Source organism: Gopherus evgoodei, chromosome 1 (genome assembly GCF_007399415.2).
Source record: "Gopherus evgoodei ecotype Sinaloan lineage chromosome 1, rGopEvg1_v1.p, whole genome shotgun sequence".
NCBI lineage: Eukaryota > Metazoa > Chordata > Testudines > Testudinidae > Gopherus > Gopherus evgoodei.
In genome coordinates, this window is record NC_044322.1 from 36,178,952 (window position 1) to 36,202,736 (window position 23,785).

Genomic DNA, 23,785 nt, shown 5'->3' on the forward strand with positions numbered 1-23,785 from the left:
AACCTCTCACTTAAGGCTTCAAAAAAGAGAGCTGTGAGCCCTGAGCTAGCTGAAAAAGACACATTTGGTATCATCGGTACAGAGATAGTTGAAACGGTACCCATAGCCTCGAGGGTCTGACATGGCAGGTACCACTGATGTGCCTGAAGACCTGATGGGCAATAGGCACTGAAGCACAGTACCAACAGATAAAGGAAGGACAGAGACTATGTCACCATTAAGAAAACACTGCCAATATGAGTAGTATCATCGGCACCATCAGCAGCGAGCCATCCAGCCTTGGAGCACTCAGTACGGCCAAGATCCCTATCCTCTCTGTGCTGCCGGCCCCCCGCAGCTGCCATTGGCACCAGTTAGGTCTGCGCCACAGGAATTCAGACACTCTAGAAAACTCATGGTATCTGACATACCAGAGTCTCCCTCATTTGGTACCTGGGCTCTGATACCAAGTTGATTTTGGGCACTGGAATCTTCACCAGCACTGTGACATGCACCTCCAGTCACTTGTGATGAATCAGATAGTAAGTAGGAGGAGGTTGTCTCTCACTCTTATAGTGCTCGCTATCAACCTGGACCCCGTCAGTCATACCCTCCACCTGCTCCTCAACCACCGTGGTATGGCTAGCCATGGGCACCACCACCAAGACCTCTTTCACTGCACCAGTTGCCCTACTGGGATCCTTGGGTAGGGTACAGACTACATTCCTTCCGAGCACACAGCATGACCCACTGTGAACCTTTGAGGTGCTCTCCCTGAGCCATGGCATCCAGAGCCTCCAAGATCATAGAGGAACAGGCAGAAGGGTGGGTTCAAGGAGGAAGTCACACCACAGACCAGCACGTCTTCCTCCTCCCCAAATGAGGCAGTTATGCCCCTTCCACCATCTCTAGCTGATAAGTTCAGATATTTCAAGATCTAGCTAGAAGGGTGGCAGACATACTGCAAATACCTCTTGAGGAGGTAAAAGATACCTTATTATAAGCTCTTGGACATCTTGTACTCCTCCTCTTCCTCCAGAATAACCCTCCCCATCAACGAGGCCCTTCTAGACTCAGCCAAGCTTATGTGAAAAATTCCAGCATTGGTCACGTCCACATGTAAATGGGCTGTTAAAAAAAATATTACATCCCAGCTAGGGATATGGATTTTTTTTCCCCATTCCCTTGCCTCCCCAATTCTATTGTTGTGGACGCAGTAGACTCCTGAGGTCTCCAACACTAAGTGAGGTCCACCTTTTATGGTAGAAATTGGAAGCACTTCAGCCTGTTTGGAAGAAAGACCTATTCCTCCATCACACTGAAATTTAGAATTGCAAACTATCAAGCTCTGACAGCAAAATATGACTGTCAATTATACCAAGCTTAACGCTTTTATTGATCAGCTCTCAGAGTTGCACCATGAACAGTTTCCGGGCCATTGTTAGTGAGGGACAACTGATGGCCAAGTCAGTGTTCCAGTCAGCGCTTGATGCAGCCGACACAACAGCCTGGGCCATCTCTACAGCGGGGGTTATGCAGTGAGCATCCTGCTTGCACCTATCTGACTTCCGTAAAGAAATGCAGATTACTTCCCTTCAAAGGCACCAGATTGTTTGCCAAGAAGACTGACAGGTCCCTCCATACACTTAAAGTCTGCAGGGCCCCACTCCTGTCATTTAGTTTGCAGCCTTAGACATAAATCCCGCACTCCACGTTCTCCAACTCAACGCTATTATGAGCCTCAAAGGAAAAATCCAAATTTCCAAATGTAAACCATCAGGCCATGGTCTTCCTTGTCACAAACATCCACCTCAAAACATCAGCTTTGACATCTTGGTCGGGGCACTGACACACCTCTCCCCTCAACACCAACTGCAACTGAGCTACCCATCACATTCATCTGGGTACTACCTTGCTTTGTTCCACAACAATTGGGAGTAAATAACATCTGATCAAAGAATCCTTGAAATCATCCATAATGGGTATTCTGTCCATGTCACCTTCCCCCAACACCCTTCCCTGTCCCTCTTCAGGGACGCTTCTCGCGAGAGTTTATTACGACAAGAAATAGATCTCCTCCGTCTGGGAGACACAGAACCTAGCAAAAGCACAGAACAAAGCAAAGATTTCTACTCTTGTTATTTCCTGATACCCAAGAAGAAGGAAGGTAAGCACTGAATAAATTTGTCAAAGCTCAAAAATTCGAGGTGGTCACACTAGCAGTGATCATTCCATCTCTCGAACAGGGAGATTGGTTTTCAGCTCTCGACTTATAGGATGCCTATTTCCACATATCGATCCTACCTTCCCACAGACGATTTCTCAGATTTAGGCTACGTCTATACTAGAGATCTTACAATAGCACAGCTGTATCAGTGTAGCTGCACTGCTATAAGATATCCCATGTACCTCCTCTGCGCTCTCCCATCAACGTAATTAAACCATACTGCTGAGCGACATAAGTTATAACAACAAAAGTGCTAGTGTAGACATAGCCTTACACTGGGCCAGGACCATTACCAATAGAGAGTACTCTCCTTTAGCCTCTCATCGGCTTCGCAAGTATTCTCCAAGGTCTTCTCCATAGTGGCGGCTCACCTATACTTTCAGGGGATTATGATCTACCCCTATCTGGACGATTGTCTCCTCAGAGCCTGCTCCTTCAACAAGGCCCACCAGGTTACCCCAACAGCTGTAGACTCGTTCACAGAACTAGGTCTCCCGATCAGTGCCCAAAAATCAATGTTCATCCTGTGTGTAGCACTTAGAGTTCATAGGAGCCAATCTTGACTCATTACAGGTGAGGGTGCTCCTGCCACAGCACAGGTTGCACGCACTGGTCACACTCATAGAGACAGTACAGCTCAGCCCTCAGATATCAGTGAGACACTTCCTCCACCTTCTGGGATATAGAGTGACAGGCGCATCCATAATACCTCATGTCAGAATTCACATGAGGTGCCTCCAGATGTGGTTCAGCTCTGTCTGCATGCCGACAAAGATAGACTAGACCAGGGGTCCCCAACATGGTGCCCTCGGGCGCCATGGTGCCCTCGGGGGCATTTGAATGTGTCCACATCCTGGCCGGCGGTTGAGCATCTGCCAAAATGCTGCCAAAATTCGGCGGCATTTTAGCAGCAACGCCTCTGGATGATGCTGCTTGCCACCGACAAGCGACATTATCCAGAGGTGTCGCCACCGAATTTCGGTGGCATTTCAGCGGGCGCTCGACCGCCTCCACAGTCCTTGGTTTGGTGCCCACCAGACAAAAAAGGTTGGGGACCCCACTGGACTAGACAAACCTTTATCACTGCCCGCCAAAGTCAAACACTCTCTCGACTGGTGGAAGCACCCAGCAAATGTCTGCACAGGGATCCCTTTCTTGCAAACTCCCATCGTTACTCATCACCACCGATGCATCCCTCATAGGATGGGGTACATATCTCAACAGTCTTACGAGACAGGGCAAGCGTGGGGGGAGGGCAGGCAGGGGGCCTGCCGTGCTCCCAGTGTACATCAGCTTGGAGCCACTCTAGGTAAACACTGGGGGAGGGCGGGAGGGGGCCGCGAGGAGCTCGCGGGCCACAGAAAATAACCTCAGTCTGCGGGCCGCGTGTTTGAGACCCCGGTTTACCCTAAACCTCACCGTGATAACAGGGAGCCTATTCTGCACAAGCTAAACGTTAGGAGAGCCCGGCCTTTTACCTGGATGGGACAATGGCCTTTAGGAAGTCTAAGCTCGTCCTTTTCATTGCAAAGGTCTAAAGGTGCAGCAATATCGGCCCAGAGACTCTCCAAATGGGTCTCAAACAGTATCAAACGCTGCTATGAGGTTCTCAATATAATACCTTCATCTGGAATCCACACACACTCCACACATCTGTTTCCTCTTCTGTCACTTTCTTCAAGAATGTACCTATCTTGGAAATCTGTAGAGAAGCAACCTGGGCATCTGCATGTACCTTCACAGAGCACTATGCAGTTACTGGGGACTCTGCTTCTGACGCTCTCTTCAGCTCTGCAGTATTGTCATCCATAACAGACTAGACTCCGAAGCCCCAGCCTCCCATTGGAGATACTCCTTGGGAGTCATCTACAGTGAAGCATCCCTGGGAACACTACTCAGAGAAGAAGAAGTTATTCCCCTTGTGCAATAACTAACGATGGTTCTTCGAGAGGGTGTCTCTGTGGGTGCTCCACAACCCACCCTCCTCCCCTGTATTTAGGAGTTCTTGTCAGGAACTCTGCAGTAGCAAAGGAACGGAGGGGAGTTCACCCATGCGCTCTGGTTAGCCTCGTAGCAGAGCATGAGGCGAGGGACAGCATATGTGCGGACTGAGTAGATGCTGCTATCAGAGTTCTCCGTTCCGCAGCACAGGGACTCAAGGGCACCTTCGGTGGAGCACCCAGAGGGGGACACATCTCGAAGAACAATCGTTCCTGCACAAGGTGAGTGACTTCCTCTTTTCTGAGCAGCCTTAAATATGGCACACACTTTGATGATTGCCAGGCAAATAGTCACTGTTATTGATGCTGTTCTTTGATCTACTCTATAGATAAGGGGTCGGCAACCTATGACACGCATGCCAAATACGGCATGCGAGCCAATTTTTAATGGCACACGGGAGCCTGCCAGGATTCCAGCGTGCCATTAAAAATCCTGCCCAGCCCAGCCCACTCTCCTCTGCCCTCTGCTCTCATCACGGGGGCAGGGAGCAGAAGCATAGCCGTGCACATGGGATGGGCAAATGGCCCCACTCTCCCGGCACGGCAAGCCGCGGTGTCTGCATTCCCAGGCCAGAGCACCGGGCCGAGTGCAGCAAGCTGCCGGCCCCTCCCCCCACCTTCTCCCCTCACCTGGAGCTCTGCTGCTGTGCGCAGCGCTCTGAGGGTTGGGGCTGTGCGCACTCCTGCAGGGCAGTGTTTGGCTCTTCGGGAAGGCAGACACGCTCCCCCTTCCCCTGGAGCCATGCCGCCCTGCGCGCTCCCGTGGGGCAGCGTTTGGCTCTGCGGGGAGGCAGACACGCTCTCTGCTGAACTGGAGCCGTGTCGCCGCAGCGCTCTGAGGGCCGAGGCTGCACTCTCCCATGGGGCAGCGTGTCTGGCTCTGCGTGGAGCCTCAAGGTAAAGGGCCCAGGGTTGGGGGTGTTGGATAAGGGGTGGGGGGCAGTTAGGGGACAGGGAGCAGGATGTGTTGGATGGAGGGGGGTGGAATCCCGGGGGAGGTGGTTGGGGCGGGGGTCTCTGGAGAGGGCAATCAGGGAGCAGGGGGGGTTGGATGGGGCATGGGAATCCTGGGGTTGTGAGGGTGGTGGCGGGTGGATAGGGGTCAGGGCAGTCAGGGGACTGGGAGGAAGGAGGGTGTGGGGGGGGCAGTTAAGGTGGGGGGGGTCTCTGGAGGGGATGGTCAGAGGACAAGGAGCTGGGGAGGTTGTATGAGTTGGGAGTTCTGGGGTCCTGTCAGGAGGCAGGGGTGTAGAGAGGGGTTGGGACAGGCAGGGAGTTGGGGGGCGTTGGATGGGTTGGGAGTTCTGGGGGTCCTGTCGGGGTGCGGGGAGCGGTTGGATGGGGCATGGGAGTCCTGGGGGTCTATTTGGGGATGGAGGTGTGGTTAAGTGTCGGGGCAGTCAGGGGACAGGTAGGGGGTAGGGTTCAGTCTGGGGACAAGGAACAGGGAGGCTTAGATAGGGGGTGTGGTCCCAGGAGGGGGTAGTCAGGGGACAAGGAGCAGCGGGGTTGGGAGTTCTTAGGGGGGCAGTCACCCAGCCCTCCCCCTTGAACCCTGACCCCCGCCCCTCCCCCGCACGCACACCCACCCCACGCCGTCTGCCCTGAGCCCTGCACACCCCCCAGACCCCTGCCCTGAGCCCTGTACCCTGTATCTTCCTCATCCACACCCAGCCCTCTGCTTGACTCCTTCATCCCCCTCCCAACCCTAGCCCTGACTCTGGCACCCGCACCCATACCTAGCCTTCCCTCTGCCCTGACTTCAGCCTGCCCCCAGCCCTCTGGGTCCTGGCTGCTGGCCCCGCTCAGTCCGCTGCTGGTCTGGGGTTCTGGCTGACGGACCCTTGCCACCCAGGGTCCTGGCCGCAGGCCTCGCTCAGCCCACTGCCGGCCTAGGTGAACAGAACCCCAGAGCAGCAGTGGGCTGAGCAGGCCGGCGGCGTAAGATCAACATTTTAATTTCATTTTAATGAAGCTTCTTAAACATTTTGAAAACCTTGTTTATTTTACAATACAACACTAGTTTAGTTATATAATGTATAGATTTATAGAGAGAGACCTTCTAAAAAATGTTAAAATGTATTACCAGCACGCGGAACCTTAAATTAAAATGAATAAATGAAGACTTGGCACACCGCTTCTGAAAGGTTGCCGACTCCTGCTATAGATGCACTGTCACATGTTTTAACTCCCATCCTAGAGATTTTGGGGTGGTACCTCAGAATTGTTCCATGCCTATACCTGTCAGTATAGAAAAGCTATAAATGAGACATTTGGGGGGGAAATAGGGAAATGCATTATAATCATTAAATCCACTTTTTGGAGGGAGAGATTTGGAAGAATATTGCAAAAACATTACTAAAGAAATAGCACCAGCTTCCTTTTATGGGGAAAGATGTCATATACGCCAGTCTACAGAAGGAAAATCTTCAGACTTCTAACCATGTAAGATTTGGCATCCTTTTCTCTAAGTCCATAAGTTTAATAAAGATGCACTACTGTATTTGGAGCAGAATCCTGTGGCACCTTATAGACTAACAGACGTTTTGGAGCATGAGCTTTCATGGGTGAATACCCACTTCATCAGATGCATGTAGTGGAAATTTCCAGGGGCAGGTACATATATGCAGGCAAGCTAGAGATAATGAGGTAGTTCAATCAGAAAGGATGAGGCCCTGTTCTAGCAGTTGAGGTGTGAAAACCAAGGGAGGAGAAACTGGTTTTGTAATTGGCAAGCCATTCACAGTCTTTGTTTAATCCTGAGCTGATGGTGTCAAATTTGCAGATGTTTCTCTTTGAAGTCTGGTCCTGAAGTTTTTTTGCTGCAGGATGGCCACCTTAAGGTCTGCTATAGTGTGGCCAGGGAGTTGAAGTGTTCTCCTGCAGGTTTTTGGTATTGCCATTCCTAATATCTGATTTGTGTCCGTTTATCCTTTTCTGTAGCGACTGTCCAGTTTGGCCGATGTACGTAGCAGAGGGGCATTGCTGGCATATGATGGCATATATATTACATTGGTGGACGTGCAGGTGAATGAACCGGTGATGGTGTGGCTGATCTGGTTAGGTCCTGTGATGGTGTCACTGGTGTAGCTATGTGGGCAGAGTTGGCATCGAGGTTTGTTCCATGGATTGGTTCCTGAGCTAGAGTTACTATGGTGCGGTGTGCAGTTACTGGTGAGAATATGTTTCAGGTTGGCAGGTTGCCTGTGGGCGAGGACTGGCCTGCCACCCAAGGCCTGTGAAAGTGTGGGATCATTGTCCAGGATGGGTTGCAGATCCCTGATGATGCATTGGAGAGGTTTTAGCTGGGGACTGTATGTGATGGCCAGTGGAGTCCTGTTGGTTTCTTTCTTGGGTTTGTCTTGCAGTAGGAGGCTTCTGGGTACACGTCTGGCTCTGTTGATCTGTTTCCTTATTTCCTCATGCGGGTATTGTAGTTTTGAGAATGCTTGATGGAGATTTTGTAGGTGTTGATCTCTGTCTGAGGGGTTGGAGCAGATGCGGTTGTACCTCAGTGTTTGGCTGTAGACAATGGATCGTGTAATGTGCCCGGGATGGAAGCTGGAGGCATGAAGGTAGGCATAGCAGTCGGTAGGTTTTCGGTATAGGGTGGTGGTAATGTGACCATCACTTATTTGCACCGTGGTGTCTAGGAAGTGGACCTCCCGTGTAGGTTGGTCCAGGCTGAAGTTGATGGTGAGGTGGAAGCTGTTGAAATCATGGTGGAATTTTTCCAGAGACTCCTTCCCATGGGTCCAGATGATGAAGATGTCATCAATGTAGCGTAGGTAGAGAAGGGGCTTGAGTGGACGAGAGCTGAGGAAGTATTGTACCAGGTCGATAGTAAAAATATTGGCATATTGTGGGGCCATGCGGGTGGCCATAGCGGTGCCACTGATCTGGAGATATATATTGTCATCAAATTTGAAATAGTTGTGTGTGAGAATAAAGGCACAGAGCTCAGCGGCTGTGGCATCATCAGGGATACTGTTCCTGACAGCTTGTATTCCATCTGTGTGTGGGATGTTCGTGTAGAGAACCTCTGCATCCATAGTGTCTAGGATGGTGTTTTCTGGAAAGTCACCAATGCATTGTAGTTTCCTCAGGAAATCAGTGGTGTCACGGAGATAGCTGGGAGTGCTGGTGGCATAGGGTCTGAGTAGAGAGTCCACATATCCAGACAGTCCTTCAGTGAGAGTGCCAATGCCCGAGATGATGGGGCGTCCAGGATTTCCGGGTTTGTGGATCTTGGGTAGTAGATAGAATAACCCTGGTCGGGGCTCTAAGGGTATGTTGATTTCTTCCAGTGTTAGTGTAGGGAGTGTCCTGAGCAGATGTTGCAATTTCTTAGTGTATTCCTCAGTGGAATCTGAGGGAAGTGGCCTGTAGAATTGGGTGTTGGAGAGTTGTCTGGCAGCCTCCTTTTGGTAGTCAGACCTGTTCTTGATGACAACGGCACCTCCTTTATCAGCCTCTTTGATGATAATGTTAGGGTGGTTTCTGAGGCTGTGGAAGGCATTGCGTTCTGCACGACTTAGGTTATGAGGCAAGCAATGTTGTTTTTCCACAATTTCTGCCTGTGCACGTCGGCGGAAGCATTCAGTGTAGAGGTCCAGACTGTCATTTCGACCCTCAGGAGGAGTCCATGTGGAGTTCTTCTTCTTGTGCTGTTGGTGGGAGGGTACCTGTGTATCAGTGCGTGTTCAGTGTTGTCCTGAAAGTATTCTTTGAGTCGGAGACGGCGAAAGTAGGCTTCCAGATCGCCGCAGAACTGTATCATGTTGGTGGGGGTGGCAGGGCAGAAAGAGAGTCCCCGAGATCGGACAGACTTTTCTTCTGGGCTGAGTGTGTAGTTGGAAATCCGGAAATCCTGGACGCCCCATCATCTCGGGCATTGGCACTCTCACTGAAGGACTGTCTGGATATGTGGACTCTCTACTCACACCCTATGCCACCAGCACTCCCAGCTATCTCCATGACACCACTGATTTCCTGAGGAAACTATAATGCATTGGTGACTTTCCAGAAAACACCATCCTAGCCACCGTGAATGCAGAGGTTCTCTACATGAACATCCCACACACAGATGGAATACAAGCTGTCAGGAACAGTATCCCTGATGATGCCACAGCCGCTGAGCTCTGTGCCTTTATCCTCACACACAACTATTTCAAATTTGATGACAATATATATCTCCAGATCAGTGGCACCGCTATGGCCACCCGCATGGCCCCACAATATGCCAATATTTTTACTATCGACCTGGAACAATGCTTCCTCAGCTCTCGTCCACTCAAGCCCCTTCTCTACCTACGCTACATTGATGACATCTTCATCATCTGGACCCATGGGAAGGAGTCTCTGGAAAAATTCCACCATGATTTCAACAGCTTCCACCCCACCATCAACTTCAGCCTGGACCAATCTACACGGGAGGTCCACTTCCTAGACACCACGGTGCAAATAAGTGATGGTCACATTACCACCACCCTATACTGAAAACCTACCGACCGCTATACCTACCTTCATGCCTCCAGTTTCCATCCCGGGCACATCACACGATCCATTGTCTACAGCCAAGCACTGAGGTAAAACCCCTCAGACAGAGACCAACACCTACAAAATCTCCATCAAGCATTCTCAAAACTACAATACCCGCATGAGGAAATAAGGAAACAGATCAACAGAGCCAGACGTGTACCCAGAAGCCTCCTACTGCAAGACAAACCCAAGAAAGAAACCAACAGGACTCCACTGGCCATCACATACAGTCCCCAGCTAAAACCTCTCCAATGCATCATCAGGGATCTACAACCCATCCTGGACAATGATCCCACACTTTCACAGGCCTTGGGTGGCAGGCCAGTCCTCGCCCACAGGCAACCTGCCAACCTGAAACATATTCTCACCAGTAACTGCACACCGCACCATAGTAACTCTAGCTCAGGAACCAATCCATGCAACAAACCTCGATGCCAACTCTGCCCACATAGCTACACCAGTGACACCATCACAGGACCTAACCAAATCAGCCACACCATCACCGGTTCATTCACTTGCACGTCCACCAATGTAATATATATGCCATCATATGCCAGCAATGCCCCTCTGCTACGTACATCGGCCAAACTGGACAGTCGCTACAGAAAAGGATAAACGGACACAAATCAGATATTAGGAATGGCAATATACAAAAGCCTGTAGGAGAACACTTCAACTCCCTGGCCACACTATAGCAGACGATAAGGTGGCCATCCTGCAGCAAAAAAACTTCAGGACCAGACTTCAAAGAGAAACATCTGCAAATTCGACACCATCAGCTCAGGATTAAACAAGGACTGTGAATGGCTTGCCAGTTACAAAACCAGTTTCTCCTCCCTTGGTTTTCACACCTCAACTGCTAGAACAGGGCCTCATCCTCTCTGATTGAACTACCTCATTATCTCTAGCTTGCCTGCATATATATACTTGCCCCTGGAAATTTCCACTACATGCATCTGACGAAGTGGGTATTCACCCACGAAAGTTCATGCTCCAAAACGTCTGTTAGTCTATAAGATGCCACAGGATTCTTTGCTGCTTTTACAGATCCAGACTAACACGGCTACCTCTCTAATACTTGATACTTTATTTGGCAGTCCTACTCTTAGTGTGCAAATAACTGAAACAGTGTGTGTAACATTAATAAATACCTAAAGAAATGTCCTTGCATGTATGCTACTAGTAACATCCTGATCATCGGCTTTCGTTGTTTATGCTCTTCATATCCGTTTTTGCACTTCACTCAGTTTAGGCACTGAAAATAGATTGGCCAGATTATTTTGTTCATAGTCTGTTTCCAGTCAGTTTCCCTTTGTGGCACACAGGCACCAGCACAAACTGAAGTCTAGCAGACTGTTTCATAGCATTTTTTTTAAATGATGAAGAAAATTCTATTAATATTAGGGTTTCTGAAATCTTCTTTATATTTTGCTTACTAAATTTAAATGTGGGTCCTGCACAAGCTTGAAATTGTCTTTCAGTAGTTAGTATATTTTCAAAAGGGGTCAGGTCCAGCGTCTCTGTTTTTGGGTGTTGTTTGAAAAATCAATGATGGACTCAGCTTTTAGTTGTACCTCTAACTTCCTGATTTGCATATTTGCAAAATGAGGACTTGAACGTTAATCTATAATCTTACTCTGTGAACTGTGGTGCCAGGAGTGTGTGTTTCTTAGTGTGATTCACTAATGTAACACTTTCTTTATAATAAAAAAAGTCCATCTAACTTCATCTTAGATACCACTTTAAGTGTCTTAGAGGTATCAGAGTCAGCACAGGTAGAACTGTTTTTGGAAGTGTCTTCAGTATAAGGACCCACATACTGATTGTAGTTGAATGAAACAAATATTGTTACTTGCGTTTTATAATTCAAAATCTGGCTGACAGTTCGTTATAGTTTGCTTAGTTTCTGTGTTTTTAGATAAGGGTAATATTACTGACTGTAAGTTAGATCAGTTTAATAAGCAGTAATATTTACAGATTTATTTCAATGACAGGGAGTGAAGAGAAAAGCAGTGTCAGAATACCAGTCTCATGATGATAGCTCTGAGAATTCAGAGTGTAGTTTTCCTTTGAAATATGCATATGGTGTAAATGCGTGGAAACACTGGGTAAAAACTAGGAGTCTAGATGAAGATCTGCCAGTATTAGAGGAACTGAAATCAAGTAAGTATTGCCCACATATTTGTAATTCATTTTTATTTTTTATAAGAACTTTTATATTTTCATGAACTCTTACCTTTTATAAACTAATTCTTAATATAAAATATTAACTACTGTTTTCAAGTTTTAATCAAATCCTGTGTACAACAGAATAATTTATTTCTGAAAATGGCTGCTTAACTCTTTTTCAAAGTTCCCACAAACATGGCTTTTCCTGAAGATACCTTCTGAACTAGATTCTGAGTCCTGGGTCTTGTGCTCCTGGTGTGAAACAGGATTGACCACCCTAGTTGTCAGCATTTATTGTGGCCCCTTGGTTTTCTAGCAGCCCCCTGGTTCTCCTTATCTCATAGCCAGCCCCAGAGTTCACATCTTAAGAGGTCTTCAGCTGCGGACCAAGTTGGCAGTGCAGAGCTTCTAACCTCTACCTGTTTGTGGGGCTCTGCTCAGGTGAGCTTCGGAGCTATGGAATGCAGCTGCCCTTCCTGCAAGGCTCTTCTGGTATCTGCATTTACCGTGGCCCCTGGGGCCACTAATCTCCTCTTCTGCTAGTCTCTCATGTGCCTTAGCACAGCCATATACACCAGAAATGCAGCCATTCTTTCTGAAACCTCTCTCCCCAACTCCCTGTAGTTGAATTAATACCTTGGGCTATTGTCTTCCTCCACCTTTTCCTCAGCCTGGAATGACTGTAAATTCTCCTCAGTGGGTGATAATCTTCCCATCATGGCACAGCACAGTGTAGTCAATTAACATAGCCTTGAATCTGGTGGCTTTGCTGCGTAAATTAGGTCAAATATATCAGGTAGAACACTGGAACTCACATATTAATCTGTGCAGAGAATATCTAAACCAGTAGTTCTCAACCAGGGGTCCAGGGCCCCCTAGGGGGCCTCCAAGCAGGGCCAGCATTATACTCCCTCGGGCCCAGGGCAAAAAGCTGAAGCCCCATGGTATGGGGCTGAAGCCCAGGTCCCTGAGCCCCAGCACTCGGGGATGAAGCGGAAGCCTGAGCAATGTAATTTGTGGGAGCCCCGTGGCATGGGGCCCCAGGCAGTTGCCTTGCTTGCCACCCCGTAATGCTGGCCCTGGCTTTTATATGCAGCAAACCAGTTATTGTGGCACAGGTGGGCCATGGAGTTTTTATAGTATGTTGGGGGGGCCTCAGAAAGAAAAAGGTTGGGAACCTCTGATCTAAACCGTTTCCTCTCCCATAGCAAGTAATGTTAATGTTGTTGTGTAATGCTATATTTGTTTTATCTTTATTTTACAGCAAAGTCTGTGAAATTAAAGGAAGATCTGCTATCGCATACTGTAGCTGAGCTAAACTATGGCTTGGCACGTTTTGTCAATGAAATTCGAAGACCGAATGGAGAGAACTATACACCTGACAGCATCTATTATCTTTGTCTTGGGATTCAGGAGGTTAGTAAGCTAGAAGATGCAGTAGACTATAGAGCTGATGATTTGACTCCGATATATGCTTTAATAAAAGAATGGGGATAAGAAAATGTGGATTTATTGGTTAAGTGGCTGGGAGGCATCATGAACATAGGAGCTGTGTTAATTTGGAATGCAGAGAGATCATATAAATTACATAATGGAAAGGTGTGTGTTTTGACAATGAACTGCAAATACATCTGGAAATTTGAAAGAAAGATGGTACAACATGATACTTTTAAACCTTGTGATAAATGAAGGTACGGAATGAGTTGCCTTACATTCACTTGTGTCTGACAAAAACAATTTTTCAAATGTTGCAATTTTTGTGGATTCCCTGAGATTTAATGATAAAGCAGAGTGAAACAGTTAACTGTATCTACACAGAAAATGAGAATTTTCACAAACTCTGGAAGCAACATTAATAATGATGACTAATTCATTCATTAGTGGATGGAGGGGACAGCTGTGTGGTGGAATGCTTATTGGGCAGGGCTGCCTTTGCTGAATACTGAGCACTATTAACCTGCCTTATTTTGTGGAATATTAAAATGTTTAATAGTTACACAAAGTGATTTAAAATTCTACTAAAGTGATCTAAAATACTTCAGATCAGAAAAGAGCCACTATAATTTCATTGCAAATAAAGACAGTAAAAGACCATTAGATTCTTAAATAAAGAAGTAGAGGGGCATCTCAATTTTGTGTGGTGCAGAAAGCAGTCTGTAGATTAAACATTCTAAATTCTGAGCTGAAAACGATAAGGCTGAAAATTTCAGTCAGTCCAACATCATTTGTATATGTGTCTAATATAGAGCACCAGCTCTTCTTTAACCAGCTATCACCCTAGCTAATCTTTCTTATTGTTAAGGGAAGGGACTGGAATCAAATAAAGAATCCCTTAAACAATCAAAAATATTTTAAGAAATTCTTCTCCAACTATTTAGTTTCTAGTGAGAGCTAGCTGATAACTTTCCAAATACAACCATGAGGAAAAGACATCATCCTTTATTTGGCAAAATATACAACATTTTAAAGAAAATGAAGTTTAATCTCAGGTAGCTTGCCACCACTGTCCTTGCATGATCTTCTATCACTTTGACATCAGAACTTATTAAATTTTTTAAAAAATCAGATATACAGTACTGAAAAAATAAGCCATCTGCTTATACAACAGTGTTCTCCCAATAGTTTACTCTCTCCAAATTGTTCTTTTATCTCCTCTACCCTGCCTATTTTTCTATTATTTTCTATTTTCTGTTGCAAATATTAGGCATATATTTAATTTTAAGTTTATAGTAAATGATTTGTCTTGCATGGATATGAATATCAGGAACCCTAATACAAAAATAATATATTGTGACATTGGAGTAGCATTCTTTATTGATCATGCCATTGCAACTATTGTTTGTATTTGTGTTTCATATTTCAATTGGGATAGTGCCCATAGATCCCAGTGGGATTTAGGGCCCAGTTGTGCTAGATGCTGTTCAAATACATAGGAAGACATGGTCTCTGCACTGAAGAGCTTAGAGTCCACAAAGACAAAAATGAGTTGGGAATTAGAGGATATACACACACAAGCAGTCAGGGTGACAGCAAGTACACATCTTATTAATGACAGATTTTGTGCATTTTTAGGAAGTATCGTCAAGTGCATTTCCCCCTTCCCCAGAAGCAGGTTCAGACTTTATCCTGGGGCCTAGCACTGAGAATTTTTTTAAGTGACAATGTACTAAATTTGATCCCATTGTCCCTATGTGAAACGAAACCCAACTCACTTCTTTGGTCATTACATCTCTTCCTCCCAGCAGACAATCCTAGACTGGAATCCATGGAAGGGAGAATAAATATAACTTCCAGGAAAACTGTTAAAGGACTTAATCAGAAGGGGCTTTGATAAGCTAGGAAGGCTTATGTCAGATATTAGTTGTTAAAGGATTTTGCTAGTAATAAAATTAATATGAAAAAACCCTCAGACTTGTATATTCAAATAAACCAGATAAGTACTCTATGGAGGAAAACTAAATTGAGAGATCAGTATATTATGGAAAATTAAGATTGCAACAAATTTTACAAGAAGTGTATGCTATTTTCAGATCAAAAGAGTAACATTTATATTGAGGAAGAAAGCTGAGAAATTATCAAGGCAAGCAAAAAAACCTCTAATGAATTAAGAACAGTGTGAAGCCTTCATTCAGATACAGTGGAAATTCCCATGGATCTAAATGTAATCAGCAGTGTTTTAGTAACTTGTACTAATACTGTCCGACAGGTTACTGGGGAAAGCGGAGGGAAGGACAGAGAACATTTCTTCTCCCCCAATAGAATTACCATAGTTGTTGGGACTAGATAGTGTTACTGTGATGAGCCTTATTCTCTGTTAGATATAGGCTTTGAGCATAATGGGGGTTATGTAAAAACCTTATTTGTATTAGTTTTTCTGACATTGATATATTTTGAAAGCATATAAGAATATTGTTTTGAAAAGGACACTTGGAAAAAAGCATCAGTACGTTCAAGACCAGGTAAATGTGTTAACCAAAACAAGGATAAAAAATAAGTGGAGGGATCCTCTTGAGATTTCTTATACAGATTTGTTGCATTATCTGATTTAGAATTGTAATACATTCAAAATTGCGTATCTGCAGCATTGAAAATATTTGTAAGGGTTTTAAGTTTTCAAGAAAGCATTTTTGTAAATGTATCCATTCCAGATCAATTCTCTGAACTAACGTACTGTGTATTCAGAAACTTAAGACTTCAAAGAAAGTGTACAGATTCATTTTTCCTTATTATAAAACTAAGTGCAAAGATAAGGTAGTCAAGATATGCTGAACTTCTGCTTACTACAAATGAGTGCTGTGTTTAATGTTATTTCAAGGATGTGTACAGAAATAGAAGCCATTTCCAGAAGTGAGCACATGTTTTATTGTATTCACTAGCAACAGGCTTGTTTTCACTAAGATAATATTGAAGTGGAAGTCTTAAGAAGCCAATACTCCATTTCTTAGAAATGTCTCCAGAGAGGATAATGTCTAATACTAGTATAGCCCTCATAATTAATTCTTGGTCAATGTTCAAAAGAGCAACCACTTCTGTCTGTAAGATCTAGAGGATTAAGATAATTAGACTTTAGACTGCAGAATATTCAGGCGCCTTGCACAGTCTAGCAGTTTTAGAATCGTAGAATCATAGGCCATGTCTACATCTAAAATTTTGCAGCGCTGGTTGTTACAGCTGTATTAGTACAGCTGTATAGGGCCAGCGCTGCAGAGTGGCCACACTTACAGCAACCAGCGCTGCAAGTGGTGTTAGATGTGGCCACACTGCAGCGCTGTTGGGCGGCTTCAAGGGGGGTTCCGGGACCGCGAGAGCAAACCGGGGAAGGAGACCAGCTTCGCCGCGGTTTGCTCTCGCGTTCCCGGAGCCACCCAGCAAACCGCAGGGAAGGAGACCTGCTTGCTCGGGGTTCTGGGACCGAGAGAGCAAACCGGGGAAGGAGACCAGCTTCGCCGCGGTTTGCTCTCGCGTTCCCGGAGCCACCCAGCAAACCGCAGAGAAGGAGACCTGCTTGCTCGGGGTTCCGGGAACGAGAGAGCAAACCGGGAAAGGAGATCAGCTTGATTACCAGAGGCTTCCTCCTTCCACGGAGGTCAAGAAAAGCGCTGGTAAGTGTTTACATTGGATTACCAGCGCTGGATCACCAGCGCTGGATCCTCTACACCCGAGACAAAACGGGAGTACGGCCAGCGCTGCAAACAGGGAGTTGCAGCGCTGGTGATGCCCTGCAGATGTGTACACCTTCAAAGTTGCAGCGCTGTAACTCCCTCACCAGCGCTGCAACTTTCTGATGTAGACAAGCCCATAGACTATCAGGTTTGGAAGGGACCTCAGGAGGTCATCTAGTCCAACCCCCTGCTCGAAGCAGGACCAATCCGCAACTAAATCATTCCAGCCAGGGCTTTGTCAAGCCTGACCTTAAAAACCTCTAAGGATGGAGATTCCACCACCACCCTAGGTAACCCATTCCAGTTCTTCACCATCCTCATAGTGAAAATTTTTTTCCTAATATCCAACGTAAACCTCCCCCACTACAACTTGAGCCCATCCCCCTTGTTCTGTCATCTAGTACCACTGAGAAAAGTCTAGATCGGCGTCGGCAACCTTTCAGAGGTGGTGTGCCGAGTTTTCATTTATTCACTTTAATTTAAGGTTTCACGTGCCAGTAATACATTTTAATGTTTTTAGAAGGTCTCTTTCTATAAGTCTATAGTATATAACTAAACTATTGTTGTATGTAAAGTAAATAAGATTTTTAAAATTAAATGCAGAGTCCCCCAGACTGGTGGCCAGGACCCGGGCAGTGTGAGTGCCACTGAAAATCAGCTCACGTGCCGCAGGTTGCCTACCCCTGGTCTAGATCCATCCTCTTTGGAACCCCTTTTCAGGTAGCTGAAAGCAGGTATCAAATCTCCCCCTCATTCTTTTCATCTGCAGACTAAATAATCCCAGTTCCCTCAGCCTCTCCCCATAAGTCATGTGCTCCAGCCCCCTAATCATTTTTGTTGCCCTCCGCTGGACTCTTTCCAGTTTTTCCACATCCTTCTTGTAGTGTGGGGCCCAAAACTGGACACACTACTCCAGATGAGGCCTTGCCAATATCGAATAGAGGGTAATGATCACATCCCTCTATCTGCTGGCAGTGCTCCTACTTATACAGCTTAAAATGCCATTAGCCTTCTTGGCAACAAGGGCACACTGTTGACTCATCCAGCTTCTCGTCCACTGTAACCCCTAGGTCCTTCTCTGCAGAACTGCTACCTAGCCGCTCGGTCCCTAGCAATGCATGGGATTCTTCTGTCCTAAGTGCAGGACTCTGCACTTGTCCTTGTTGAACCTCATCAGTTGGCTTTTGGCCCAATCTTCTAATTTGTCTAGGTCCCTCTGTATCCTATCCCTACCCTCCAGTGTATCTACTACTCCTCCCAGTTTAGTGTCATCAGCAAACTTGCTGAGGGTGCAGTCCACATCATCCTCCAGATCATTATTGAAGATAGTGAACAATGATATTGGCTGTCAACTAGACATGGAACCACTACCCGACATGGGATCACTACCCGTTGAGCCCGATGATTTAGCCAGCTTTCTATCCACCTTATAGTCCATTCATCCAGCCCATATTTCTTTTAACTTGCTGGTAAGAATACTGTAGGAAACCGTATCAAAAGCTTTGCTAAAGTCAAAGAATAACACGTCCACTGCTTTTCCTTCATCCACAGAGCCAGTTATCTCACCATAAAAGGCAGTTAGGTTAGTCAGGCATGATTTGCCCTTGGTGAATCCATGCTGACTTTTCCTGATCACTTTCCTCTCCTCTAAGTGCTTCAGAATTGATTCCCTGAGGACCTGCTCCATGATTTTTCTAGGGACTGGGGTGAGGCTGACTGGCCTGTAGTTCCCCAGATCCTCCTCCTTCCCTTTTTTAAAGATGGGCGGGCGCTACATTAGCCTTTTTCCAGTCATCCGGGACCTCCCCCAATCGCCATCAGTTTTCAAAGATAATGACCAATGGCTCTGCAATCACATCTACCAACTTCTTTAGCACCTTTGGATGCAGTGCATCCAGCCCCATGGACTTGTGCTCGTCCAGCTTTTCTAAATAGCCCTGAACCACTTCTTTCTCCACAGAGGGCTGGTCACCTCCTCCCCATACTGTGCGGTCCAGTGCAGTAGTCTGGGAGCTGACCTTGTTCGTGAAGACAAAGGCAAAAAAAGCATTGAGTCCATTAGCTTTTTCCACATCCTCTGTCATGAGGTTGCCTCTCCCATTCAGTAAGGGGCCCACACTTTCCTTGACCACCTTCTTGCTGTTAACATTCCTGTAGAAACCCCTCTTGTTACTCTTAACATCCCTTGCTAGCTGCAACTCCAAGTGTGATTATGCCTTCCTGATTTCACTCCTGCATCCCTGAGCAATATTTTTATACTCCTCCTTGGTCAATTGTCCAATCTTCCACTTCTTGTAAGCTTCTTTTTTGTATTAAAGATCAGCAAGGATTTCACTGTTAAGCCAAGCTGGTCGCCTGCCACATTTACTGTTCTTTCTACACATCGGGATAGTTTGTTCCTACAACCTCAATAAGGATTCTTTAAAATACAGCCAGCTCTCCTGGACTTCTTTCCCCCTCATGTTATTCTCCCAGGGGATCCTGCCCATCAGTTCCCTGAGGGAATCAAAGTCTGCTTTTCTGAAGTCCAGGGTCCGTATTCTGCTGCTCTCCTTTCTTCCTTGTGTCAGGATCCTGAACTCAACCATCTCATGGTCACTGCCTCCCAGGTTTCCATCCACTTTCGCTTCCCCTACTAATTCTTCCCTGTTTGTGAGCAGCAGGTCAAGAAGAGCCCTGACCCAGTTGGTTCCTCCTTCACTTGCACCAGGAAATTGTTCCCTACACTTTCCAAAAACTTCCTGAATTGTCTGTGTACTGCTATATTGCTCTCCCAGCAGATATTGGGGTGATTGAAGTCCCCCATGAGAACCAGGGCCTGTGATCTAGTAACTTCTGTTAATTGCTTGAAGAAAGCCTCGTATACCTCATCCCCTTGGTTTGGTGGTCTATAGCAGACTCCCACCACGACATCAGCCTTGTTGCTCACACTTCTAAACTTAATCCAGAGAGACTCAGGTTTTTCTGCAGTTTCATACTGGAGTTTTGAGCATTCATACTGCTGTCTTACATACAATGCAACTCCATCTTTTTTTGCCCTGCCTGTCCTTCCTGAACAGTTTGTATCCATCTATGACAGTACTCCAATCATGTGAGTAATTCCACCAAGTCTCTGTTATTCTAATCACATCGTATTTCCTTGACTGTGCTAGAACTTCCAGTTCTCCCTGCTTGTTTCCCAGGCTTTCTTGTAATGCCTGGTAACAAGCATTTCTTGTAATGCTGCATATCTTTACAATGAGTAAATATTTTTCTTTGCTCTATATTAAAGTTAAGGTAATTCTGTCATTTGTATTGTTGTCAATAATCACACTTCACATTTAAAATGTAGTCCTGCTAAAAGTGTATCTACTCTGAAGACCTTGCTGGAAATGAAAAATAAGTGTTGGTGCCATAACTAAATACTTTGTTTTTTAGAGATTTTTTTAAAAAAATCCTTTTCATTGATGTGAATTAGGCTTCTAATTAAACCAATATTTTTATCTTTAATATTTTCTCAATACTTTTCTCTTTAATTTTGTTGTACCCAATATTACATGTTATGTGACTTAAATGCTACACTACTTTGTTTTATAGCCAGCCTACAACTGCTAAACTATTAGAAAATTTCATTGTTTTGTGAGAAGAAATGCCGGCTCTTAACATACGTTGTTTTTTCACTAATTCTCCCAACACAATAAATATTCTTTCTTTTTCTTGTTTTTAGTACTTGTATGGAAGCAATCGAAAAGACAATATATTTATTAATCCAAGCTACGAGACATTTGAGCAGGAATTAAATAACATCCTTAAAAGTTGGCAACCAAGCATACTTCCAGATGGTAATTTTCTTTTTTGTTGTGTACAGTCTTCTGTTAGCAGTTCTGTACTCTTAAACAGGCAGATATACACAAACAAATAATTTGTGCCTTGTGATGGTGATTGATAACATTAAAACAAATAAATAAAATGGTAGGTGTCATTCACCTTGCCTGCCTGGTCCCTGCTCCTCTCCCTCCCCCTCCCAATCATTGCAGAGGATGAGGCCAGCCTACTGAGCAGAGCTCTGTAAAGAAGATGTAGCAGCACTAAGACAACTTAGGAAGTGACAGAGAAAGGTGAACCTGTATCCCTTCACTCCTGTAAGACATCTGGTACAGTTTAGGGGAGGAACACCTGCACTAGCCATGCTCACCCAACAGAGGAGAGAACAGAAGGCCTAGGCAGCATCACTTGTGCTGCCTTCTCTCTGCCCAAAGATATCTGGGTCCTTTTCAGAATATAGGGGGTGAAACAAACCCCATTGTTCCCCACCCTGGGAATGGGAGAGGTAGCTCTTGGGGGCTGTGAAGGAGCATTTGTGGTCATCACTCCCCCTTTGAAGCTGGAGCAGCCCTGAGAATAAGAGGAGAAACAACCCACCTCTGAAAAGATGGGAGAGAATTTGGTATGTATGAAGAGCATTGTAGGGTGTTCAGTGGGGCTGGGAAGTTAGACACTTTGGTTACTGTGATGCACCTACCACCATAATCTCTCAGTCTCAGCAGGAGTGGGCAGATCTCCTGTGATGTGTCTTGGAGTGTGTGTGTGTGTGGGGGGGGAAATACGAGGTAAGAGAGGAATTCATTTCTAGTCTCCTCTGCCCGCTCTCCCACTATATCAGAGTGCTGCCAGGAGAGACAAGCTATTTCCCTGCCTCTCTTCGCTCTTGAGATTGTGGGATGTCAAGTTGCACTAGAATTTTTCTACTGCAAACCCGTGAGAAGGAGGCAGGTGCACCTTTCTTTTCTCCTTTTCCTCCAGTGATCTTAGGTCTGCTGTAGCCTCTTTAGGTAGCAACTGCTGCCCTAGCTGACTCCTCCACCTAAAGTAATACAGGAGTCCTTTCTGGATGAGGCTTCTATCTGCAATCAGAAAATTGAGAGGGTCAGTCAGGGGCCCTTACATGTGCCAAAAAACTCAAAAATCCATCCCAAAAACATGAGTGTTTTTTTATGAAAGGACCCAAGGTTGGTCACTTTCTCTGACCTTCACTTTTTTATGATGTGGCATCAGTTATGAGAGTGACAATTTAAGAATCCTATTGAAATAGTTTAACAAAAAAAGTGTTGCTTGTGTGTCTTGCTTATGTGGAAATTGCCGTTTTCTCTTCCTGAATCAGTGGGTTTCAATTTCTCCTCTTAGGGATGTGGGCAGTTTTCCATTGAATATTGAACATTTTGTCTGATTTTTTTGCAGTTGATAGACGTTATTAATTCTTTTAAATGTAGGTTGTTTGCCTCATTGTATTTTCTCTAATACATTTTTCCCCCTCTTGAAGGGTCAATATTCTCTCGAGTTGAAGAAGATTATCTTTGGAGGATAAAACAGCTAGGATCCCACTCTCCATTTGCTCTTCTGAATACACTGTTCTACTTTAACACTAAATATTTTGGCCTGAAAACAGTGGAGCAGCACTTAAGACTTTCCTTTGGCACCGTTTTTAGACAGTGGAAAAAAAATCCTCGAACAATGGACAGCAAAGCTTGTCTTCGATATCAAGTTTCTTCCCTATGTGGAGCTGATAGTGAAGGTATTATCATCAGTTTCAAAATAAGTATTACAGAGGCATCCAAATTTTGCCCAATTGAGGGCTACTTTGGCACCTTGCCAGGAGCCTGAGGACTGTACCTCATTTGCATAAAACTGAGCAGCTTGTAGCTAGTGGATCTTTAATATGAATGTGTGGTCTGCAGCTGCTACAAGGTCCCTGCATTAAATGTTCCATTTTGATCCAAGTAGCCTCCATGTCAAATGCTGGAACCCTGTCTACGGGCTACATCTCCAGTTTAGAGATGCAAGTGACTGCATTGCAGTATTCTGTGTTGTACTTTTGTTCACCCTAATCTAATATGTTAAATATACAAATGAAATTACCTAATGTTTTCAAGTTTGGACTTAGATGGGTTTTTTCCTTTTTAAAGATAAAATTACTACTGGAAAAAGGAAACATGAAGATGATGAGCCAGTGTTTGAACAAATTGAAAACACGTCAAATCCTGCCAGATGTCCCGTGAAAATGTTTGAGTGCTATCTGTCTAAGAGGTAAGCGTTTCATGGACTAGTATACGTATTTTTTTTTTTTTAGAGTTGTGAGGATGCAGAAGGAGAGACTATTATGGTGCAATGTGAAATAATGTTTACACAAATAAAGTGAATGTAGTGCTTGGGGAAAGGGGCGGATTGAAAGCGCTGAAATTTTCAGCACAAACTTCCTCCTTCTGCTCTGCAGAAAGACACTCCATCTAGGGGTGAGAGTATGGTTTGGTTTCTATATCTATTAAATCATGAGAATCTCAGACTTGCCAACAGGAGACCCAATTGATTCAGATATTGATGATGTGTCTTGTGGTGTGCATATATCTGTTCAATAATTGGACTGTAAAACAGTCTTATTTTATATAGGCCTTCAGGAAGTCACGTGATGGCAACAACTTTCAGTTACTACTGATTTCTGGATTTGATAACCTAGGCCTATAAAGCTCCATTATCTTTTGATTCTCTTTGTTTAGATGCTAAATAAGAATCTGAATGGTGTAAAAGAAGTCCACAAGGTATTAAACTTGGAGAGATTCAAATACCCAACACCAAAGTAGTGCCTTTTATTTGTGGTGATACGTTGTTATTCCAAGCAAATATTCTCTATTTTTTTGAAGTATTTTAAGTTTTTTCTGTTACTGATTGAAAGA

General features: G+C 45.2%; 1 protein-coding gene across 14 annotated transcripts in view; it reads left to right on the forward strand.

Annotated features, from left to right (window-relative positions):
• The window catches only part of ZMYM2 (zinc finger MYM-type containing 2), a 197,674-nt gene that overhangs the window by 168,033 nt on the left and 5,856 nt on the right, over positions 1–23,785 (forward strand). For 11 of the 14 annotated variants that reach the window (XM_030561497.1, XM_030561477.1, XM_030561461.1 and 8 more), the window contains 5 exons: positions 11,742–11,910; positions 13,181–13,332; positions 20,785–20,899; positions 22,378–22,629; positions 23,021–23,141. In XM_030561497.1, the coding sequence (XP_030417357.1) occupies positions 11,742–11,910; positions 13,181–13,332; positions 20,785–20,899; positions 22,378–22,629; positions 23,021–23,141 (809 nt within the window). Of the gene's footprint in view, positions 1–4,205; positions 4,312–4,352; positions 4,429–11,741; positions 11,911–13,180; positions 13,333–20,784; positions 20,900–22,377; positions 22,630–23,020; positions 23,142–23,785 lie in introns of those variants that run through there. The other 3 variants (XM_030561558.1, XM_030561576.1, XM_030561566.1) reach the window with 3 other exon arrangements.